The sequence below is a fragment of the Asterias amurensis genome, chromosome 18 (genome assembly GCF_032118995.1).
Source record: "Asterias amurensis chromosome 18, ASM3211899v1".
Taxonomy (NCBI): domain Eukaryota; kingdom Metazoa; phylum Echinodermata; class Asteroidea; order Forcipulatida; family Asteriidae; genus Asterias; species Asterias amurensis.
In genome coordinates, this window is record NC_092665.1 from 16,130,666 (window position 1) to 16,139,694 (window position 9,029).

The 9,029-nt window shown below is 41.4% G+C and overlaps 1 protein-coding gene across 1 annotated transcript; it reads right to left on the reverse strand.

The window, feature by feature from the left end:
- Positions 1-371: 371 nt before the first annotated feature.
- On the reverse strand, positions 372-8,584 carry LOC139950788 (15-hydroxyprostaglandin dehydrogenase [NAD(+)]-like). The gene is made up of 8 exons (XM_071949597.1): positions 8,121-8,584; positions 5,907-6,083; positions 4,510-4,636; positions 4,099-4,205; positions 3,442-3,538; positions 2,492-2,568; positions 1,864-2,015; positions 372-1,305 (listed from the first exon to the last, which is right to left on the reverse strand). The coding sequence occupies exons 2-8, from the start codon at positions 6,039-6,041 to the stop codon at positions 1,203-1,205; spliced, it is 798 nt and encodes a 265-aa protein (XP_071805698.1). The 5' UTR covers positions 6,042-6,083; positions 8,121-8,584; the 3' UTR covers positions 372-1,202.
- Between the last annotated feature and the right edge of the window lie 445 nt (positions 8,585-9,029).

The window sequence follows — 9,029 nt, forward strand, 5'->3', positions numbered from 1 at the left end:
CCATAGTTATTAAGATTGTTTGTGGTCTGACTGCTTTATTAATATAAAAAGTATTTTGAGAACAATAGAATAGATATATTATTTTAAACAAAAAACAGGGGTATTTTTAAGAGAGTTTTATGATAATGAAATAATGTATTCAATTATTGTGCATTAATAATTTCTGATGACATTTTGAGAGAAAAATATAGTTATTATGCCTATAGTAGGCCCACTGCAGCATTGGCCTTCTAAACTTTATTGTTAATAAATTGTGCTGTGGATAATATTGATTCATGCCTCCGCGATGGGGCAAAACCTTGAACTTGACACAATTACAAGCAAAACACTAGCCATTAGTCAGGGCCATAGTTTCCGAACCGGCGACATACGGCAGTTGCTGAGGGCCGCTTTGACCGTGTCTAAATTGGTGACACGGATGAAGCTATTACTGGATCGCTGCGTCATCATGATTGAATATAGGACATCCTATAGCAACATCCATAGCAACTTGAACCGTGAGACGTAACCGTTGCCGCCATTTCGGATACGGCGTGTGCTGCAACGCATGTTGACCGGTTGGTACAAGCCGATAGTCGGCATCTCCAATACGACCGGTGTCGCATGCAATCATGTCCTCTATGCAATACTATCCGGAGGACATTATTGCATATGCAATAATGTCCGCCGGACGGTTTTGCATATGCAATCATGTCCGCCCGGACGCTCCGCCTGGACATTTGTATATGCAGTTGTGTCCGCCCCCGTGCAAAATAGCCTTGCTGTAGCCTTTTTTTTACAAGCTAAGTGCATGTCATGAATGACATGGGAAATGTTCGGTCGTTTGGTGTTCGCTGCAATCATAAAATACGTGTATATTCTTGATGCATATACGTAGGTTCAGTGCATGCTCATACATGTACAGTCATGTACATGTCCACCGGACGGTTTTTGCATAGCCTCGGACACGATTGCATATGCAGGGGAGTCCGGAGCGGACAGTATTACATGGCGGAGACAATTGCACCTGACACCGGTGAGGTAGGAGTTTCTGGTCCCCCATGTGGCAAACTGTGTACAAATCTCTTCCGATAGAGATCGGGGGAACGGAATCTGCGGCGGGCATTTAACTGGAACTGGGACTGGGACACCGGCCTTTTAAATATTAAACAGTACGAGAATAATAAAAGCTCCTTAATTCTGAATTGGGCAGTGATTCTCATTTAGACCTGCACGATACCATTTAACTTCGTCAAGCCAAGCACCTTTCCCTCCCAGAACTTGTCAAGAACGAGTCGAAGAAAAGAGTCGGTAACCTCGTCCACTCTGGAATGGGACAACAAAACAATAAAAAAAACATCAACATTCGGTTTTGTTATACCACAGTAATTTTATTGTGAATTTATGGGAGACCGTAATGCTACAGCAAGCTGGCAGTGCACTTTGCCAGGTAAATTTATATAAAGTGTCAATCTGTTTCGAAGAAACAATAAATTTACCTGGTAGGTCTGCTGTGCCCCTATATAGGCCTCAAAGGTCTTTTTTTTGTCGAGAACCAATCACGGGAAGTGCTACAAAGACACGTGGCTCAGGGGACTGATGTAGGCCGTACCTCACCGTGTACAATTAATTACCTTGATCGTGCCCACACCGTTAGTCGTTTATACATTTACAAATGAGCTTATTGCTAGTAACATTAAAGGAACCTTGTAAAGGCATGGGTGCGTGCAATAATTTGGTAAACGCTTAGTCAATGTACAGCGACTTTTGATAATGACGGCTCAGCCTTTTAACTAAACACTTCCTAAATAATGTCGGTGATAGATAAGGTTTGATTTGTGTTAATACCATAGAGTTATATATAACTCTATGGTTAATACTTACTCTAAGAGTCCAAGCTTTTGCAAAGCAGCAGTAGCAATATCCCGATGTACATCACTATTTAACCGATCCATTTCCTTTACGATGGCTGTGTTTGCAAATGCTGGACACAGAGCGCCGAAGGTTATTCCAATCGCCTTCAAGCACGGGTCAGCCTGTGAACGAGATGGAGTTTAGTTACTTAAGGCACTGGACACCTTTGGTAATTATCAAAGACCAATCTTCTCACTTGGTGTATCTCAACATTTATGCATTATATAACAAACCTGCGAAAATTTGAATTCAATTGGTTTTCGAAGTTGCGAGATTATAATGGAAGAAAAAACACCCTTGTCACACGAAGTTGTGTGTTTTTATGCTCGCGGTGGCAACGCTTTTTATAAGGGTGACGCCTTTCAGCCATAGCCCAGCTAAAGCAGTAAATTCGCACGAGGTTCATAATAAAATACGATTAAAAAATGGAGCAACAATTTTGTATCAAAGCCTCTTCTTGAAACTTGCATGAATATCTCATTGCGAGTTAATGACAAACGATCATTACAGAACCACAAGGCACAATATGGCAAACTTCACGTTTGGCGACATTTCGATAAGGTTTTGTATTTGATCAGTGAAAGTAATTAGTTTTTACCTGAAGAGCTCTAGTCCACCCAACGCTGGCGAACTTTGTAGCGGTGTAGGTAGGCATGAAACTTGCCGCTTGAAGACCTTTGACAAGAAAAAAGATTGGGGGAAAAACAAGTTTTAACTTACGAAGTATCACTGATAAGACTATTCTTCTGATAACTTTGTTTGATTGAGTGAGAGAAACATGCGCTGGAAGTTGAACACATTTTTTTTTACATAATTTATCTTTTTGTCCGAATTTACCGAGAAAACTTGCTTTGATGATCTAAATGATCTACATGTAATTCGTATAACGGTGACTATATAGAATGCATTTATGTGATTTTTACCCCGTCGGTAATAGGAAGGTATGCGCGTTACGCAAGCAAAATAATGTAAACGTGAACGTCAGAAAATAGTAGGGAGGTTTAGCTGCACGTTACGTGAGCAAAAACGTGGATTCAAGGTGACGTCACCCCTTTGGGTTTATTTCGTGCTCACGTATGACGTCTGCACGTACGCACCTGACGTGAAAAATGGTAACTTCACGTTTTAAAAAACGTGAAATTTGTCCAACACAATTTTCTGACTGTTCACGTTCTCGTTTTTGCTAGCGTAACGTGCAGCTAAACCTCCCTAGTGTTGTTAAACGCGAACTTAACCATTTTTCACGCCAGGTACGTACCTGAAGACTTAATACGTGAGCATGAAATACGCCCAAAATGGTGATGTCACTAAGATTGGTAAGAAGCATGTTCTGACGTTCACGTTCACGTATTGCTCGCGAAACGTGCAACTAAACCTCCCTATTTTTACGTCAGGTGTACGTACGTGAAGACTTTATACGTGAGCATGCAATAAGCCCAAAGTGGCGACGTCACCTATAGAAACAACACCATTTTCTGACGTTTACGTTCACGTATTTGCTCGCGTAACAAACGTGCATCTAAACCTCCCTAATGTTTTCTTGCTCACCTGCCATTGATGCAACATTGATGACCATTCCACCTTCACCACCCTCTTCTGAGCCCATGTATCTGATGGCAAGCTTGGTTCCTCTCATTGTACCTTTCTGTTCAAGACAGAAGAGGAAATTTGTGAAATATGATTGGCCATACGTACGTGAAATGAAACGGGGATTCCCCCACCCCACTCAACCCAACCCATTTGGTACCAACTCCTCATTCATTGTACCTTTCTGTTCAAAAGAGAGGAGGAAAATTGTGAAATATGAGTGACCACACAGACGTGAAAATGAACCGGGGATTCCCCCACCCCACTCAACCCATTTGGTACCAACTCATTTATCTTTATATATAGTCAATGACAATATTCGTCAGTTGGTCTACATGGTTATAAACGATCCAAATGACTTTCGTAAATAGACAGCATAGCAGGCATGTATGTTTCGATTTTGAAAGAACAAGAACACCAAGACATTTTCTTCTTGGTGAAAGGCACCCTATGATGGACATGTTGGCAATCGGTCGCCTTCGTTACCTCCGTGGAGTATCAGGCCCGGCATAGTTTTTTTTTCAAATAATGTTTTCTAAGACATCACTCTGAATATAACATATAAATTCGGAAGATAGGAGCGAGGAAACAAAATGGCGACCGTTTAAAGGTTGTTACCAGATTAGTGTCGACGCATTTTTCCCAGTCGTCTTCGTTCACTATTCCAGCATTATTCACCACCAAGTTGATGCATCCAAACTTCGCCTTCGTCTTTTTGAAAACATCTGTAAAAAACATCGACAATTTGTTTACTTTAATTAGAGATGAACACTTGCTTATTGGTGTGGAACAGTTCAGTATCGAAATGATGCGAACCACCGACTTGTACAGTGGACATTATGCATTGACGTCATCGCCGACGAAAGAAAGGAAAACGCAGCGCGGCGCGGCGGCGCACTACGGGCCAACGTGCAACCTTCTGCTTACCTCTAGTTGAGGGCTCCCTAATCAAATGACGTCACACGCATGAAAGTCTAATCCCAAATATTTCTATTCTCTTATAAATAAACTGTAACAACTGATATGTACCTTCGAATTCGGACTTAGAGGTAACGTCACATTTGACGAACATGACACGATCCTCTCCGAACTCATCCGCAAATTCCCGAAGCGTCCTGTTTCCAGTCGTCTCGTTGAAATCAGCTATGCACAAACCCTGCGAACGGATCGAAAACATGAGCAACTTGTATGTTGATCTCATTCACACGTCATCGACACAATTAAAAAGATATGGATTGTGCGCATAATAGTGCACATCGAATAAGTGTATGTGTATTATTATTCACATTGTTAACTGAGACCACACCCCGGCTCTTTTCAGAGCCAAACAGTCACACAAATTTGTGTCTACACATGGTTGTACCATGGAGGAAGGAAGAGAAGGAGCTCGAACGATCCGCAAAACCGCAGAGTAACAACAGAATACTCTGACAATGCCCCTGTCTGGCCAGTGGAAAAAGATAGGGGACCTCCAGCTGGACGGCCGATTAACGAGTAGGATTAAGATATAGAACAGTTTGTGGTAACACCATGTAATAACAATCTCTAAATGAGTTGGGGTGGTTCTGAAAAGAACCAAAGTTGGATTAACTCGACGACTTCACTCAACCATGGTGTCGTATGTCGTATGGATATACTACAGAAAAACAACTTTTTTGAGACCTGATACAAATTGTGTACACTTGTGCTCACCAAATCGAAAAACACAATTGAATACCAACCACCCTCGTGTGCTATAATACCCAAATTTTGAACCACCGCTAGTGACCGGAAAGTCGAAAAAATGAAAAAATATGCCAAGATGTTTCAGTGAAACACCACAAAATGGTAAATGAAAAGGTGTGTATTCACAATTCTTGTCTCCAATGATTCAACTTTACACGAAGGCAACGGTGCAGAGCGGCGGTACCGCACGTTCTGTAGAAAGAAATCTAATCCTGCTCGTTAATCGGCCGTCCAGCTGGAGGTCCCCTATCTTTTTCCACTGGCCAGACAGGGGCATTGTCAGGGTATTCTTTTGTTACTCTGCGGTTTTGCGGGTCATTCGAGCTCCTTCTATTCCTTCCTGCATGGTTGTACCCACCCTCAAATTTGCTGTTTATTTATAGTTTATTCCTGTTTATCCGCCCCATAAAGCATAAAAGCTTCAACCACTACTCATTTTTAACTGTTTTTCTTTCTTTTTTTGCGAATATTTGCACTGTACATGCGGGTATAATTATGAGAATTTATTTGCGCCATTGTTGTGAATTTTATTGCCTTCTACTTTTGGGTTTGGTGTAAAGAAAAACAAAAAGCGGACGAGTTGGTAACAAAAATGCGCACGCTATACTTGGCGATATATGCGCCGAGTCACGGCCACCAATCCCACCATTCATTTATATTTTGACTGACTTCTCAAAATGATCGTCTCCTCCAAACATTACCTTGGCTTTCTTCTTGAGTAGAGCGTGTGAGAAGGATTTACCTAAACCATCAGCACCCCCAGTCACGATGGCTACCGTCCCGTCTTTCATCTCAGCCGCAGCCGTGTCAAAGGAGTCTTTGCTTACCGCTGTCATGTTTTGTCTTAGATGCTGGTTGGAGCAAAGTTTTAGTACCGTCTGTAATGGCACGGGGTACGGGTGCGTTATAAGGGAAAGTAATAACAGGTCATAAAAGGCAAAAACAAAAACACTACCAGTTTATCGTCCGGATTTTTCAAAAAAGAGGAGGATGAGGGCCTTACTATTTACTATTTTCTTTTTTTTCAAGATGGCCGCTTAGTATTTCAAATCACAGGCCACCAATTCTTCAGTTTGAAATGAACCCATTGCAAACTTATTTTATACCTATTATTTGTTGCATGAGGAGGACCCGTCTTAACACTATTACTGTTATAGTATTAACAGGGTCGGATTTGCTGGTATGTTTTATGAAACAGACGGTTACACATGTTCAATAGCATCATGTTAGACCCAGATAGGCCAGTGTCCTTTTGAAAAGATGGAGTAAAAAAAATATTTAAAAAAAGATGCGGGCGGGGACGATCAACTTGTGTTTTTTTAAATATTTTATTTGACCTAACAGGTCTCTTGTTTCTAAAGTACCAGGAAGTTAGCCTTGACTTTTGTCCTTCATAAAATTAACACTATTACTGTTTAGTGATACCGGGGACGGATTTGTAGAAAGATTTGCTGGTATGTTTTATGAAACAGACGGTTACACATGTTCAAGAGCATCATGTTAGACCCAGATAGGCCAGTGTCCTTTTGAAAAGATGGAGTAAAACAAATATTAAAAAAAAGATGCGGGCGGGGACGATCAACTTGTGTTTTTTTAAATATTTTATTTTACCTAACAGGTCTCTTGTTTCTAAAGTACCAGGAAGTTAGCCTTGACTTTTGTCCTTCATAAAATTAACACTATTACTGTTTAGTGATACCGGGGACGGATTTGTAGAAAGATTTGCTGGTATGTTTTATGAAACGGACGGTTACACATGTTCAAGAGCATCATGTTAGACCCAGATAGGCCAGTGTCCTTTTGAAAAGATGGAGTAAAAAAAATATTTAAAAAAAGATGCGGGCGGGGACGATCAACTTGTGTTTTTTTTATGATATTTTATTTGACCTAACAGGTCTCTTGTTTCTAAAGTAGCAGGAAGTTAGCCTTGACTTTTGTCCTTCATAAAATCGATTCCTGTTCCTATGCCACTGCTGTGGTAGTTTGACCATTGAGGAAGGTTCCTTCCTTGACATAGTACACAGACGGAGCTTGCTCTGTGGTTTGACAACGAGTCTATTATAATAGACCATGCAAGGACAAAGTTCAAATTGAGTTCCACGGATTTATGCATAAGCCTATGTTACCCTATTAACTTTGCACATCTCACAATCTATAAGATAAAACAACTGTGATGATAAAGAATTAACATTTTTGCAGTCTATGATGCACCACGAATTTCAGAAAATGGCATGGCTATAAAAGAGCCAGTGAGAAAGATAACTAGTCCTTCCAGCAGTGCAATTTTCAAACTTTTCAAAACGGCTGTCAATGTTTTATAGGAACATAATGGCGCATGACCTTCAAAAGCTCGTGCGCGTATACAAACATTTCTGCAACTTCTCACTTGGAACCACAAGAGCCCATAACCGAAAAGAACCTGCCATGGCAGGGCTTAGCTGCTGTGTGATTGTGTGCCAATTGGAATTGGGACAAACGGACAAACCTATTATATAGGCCGGGAGCCCACACAGCCAATATACCGACCACATTGTCGTGGCACACTGCAGGACCAACACAGCTAAATGATAGTGTACCAATAAGTTCCATAGTTTGCATGTCAAATCAGAGGTAGAATTGTTTAAGGCACACCCCCATCACCTCCCGCCGTAGGTACAAATACCAGGATCGTATCACCACAATGTACCCGCTGAAACCATGGTAAGGACAGAACAAGAGCAAGGGTGGCTTCTCTGAATTGTGCGGGTCCTAGTGTGTAGAGCAATACACAACCTTGCTTCTGCAAGTGAATTCCTACCTAAAAATTCCGAAAGGATCCCAAAAGCACACAGTCATTATATCAATGGAGTGAACAGGTTTGCTTTTTAAATTGATCAGTTTGGTGTTTTTACACAACATGGATAAACAAAACTTACCTTACGAGGTGAGTGTGTGACGTCAGTGTGTTGGGCCGTCTGCTTTCAAATGTAGTGTTTGCACAAGATACCCTTACATCAAATGTTTACAAAAGAGTCCTATATAGCTAGGACTTTGTACACGGCTCAATGAAAGAAAGCATCGAACCATAGCAATTAGGATCCAACGAATGAGGTTGCTGCTGCAGTTATACGTCACGATTTTGAATAAATGGGGAACAAAAAGGTAAACTGCAAATTTCGCTTTAAAAATTCTTTTGCATTTATTTCTACTCAACTGTATGTGACCCGTGGAGGTAGAAATATATTTCTACATGCCCACGGTGATCGACTGTTGTGTCCTGCATGCAAGGACAAGTTATTGACTATCGTACAATGCCACCCTTTTTTGCAAACAAGGTGAAATGGTTTTAATGGAAAGTCACTCCATAATATCGCAGATCACCCCCATCATGTGCAATCGTGTCCGGGACTATGCAAAAACCGTCCAGTGGACATGTACATGATGCACATGTATGTGCGCGCGTCAAGCGAGCGTGCATGCACTGAACCTACGTAATGCAGCATGAATATTCACGTATTTTACCGAACACCGAACGGCCGAACATTTCCCATGTCATTCATGACATGCACTTATTAGTTAGCTTTTTTAAAAACAAGGGTAAACATGTTCTGTCGACCAAGGGCGTTAAGTTTACTGCAAGGACGGTTTTGCACGGGGCGGACAACTGCATATGCAATTATGTCCGGGCGGACACAATTGCATTATGCAGCAGCGTCCGGGCGGACACGATTGCATATGCAAAACCGTCCGGCGGACATTTTTTTGTAATGTCCTCCGGGTAGTATTGCATAGAGGACATAATTGCATGCGACACCGGGTTGAATAGCAACAGCGCTCTCAAAGTT

Coding starts and splice junctions, on each gene's coding strand:
- LOC139950788 (XM_071949597.1), bottom strand. CDS start 6,041: ATGACAGCGGTAAGCAAAGACTCCTTTGACACGGCTGCGGCTGAGATG. Junction 3,539..4,098: donor AATGCGTCGACACTAATCTG/GTAACAACCTTT, acceptor TGTCTTGAACAG/AAAGGTACAATGAGAGGAAC. Junction 2,569..3,441: donor CAATGTTGCATCAATGGCAG/GTGAGCAAGAAA, acceptor TTCTTGTCAAAG/GTCTTCAAGCGGCAAGTTTC.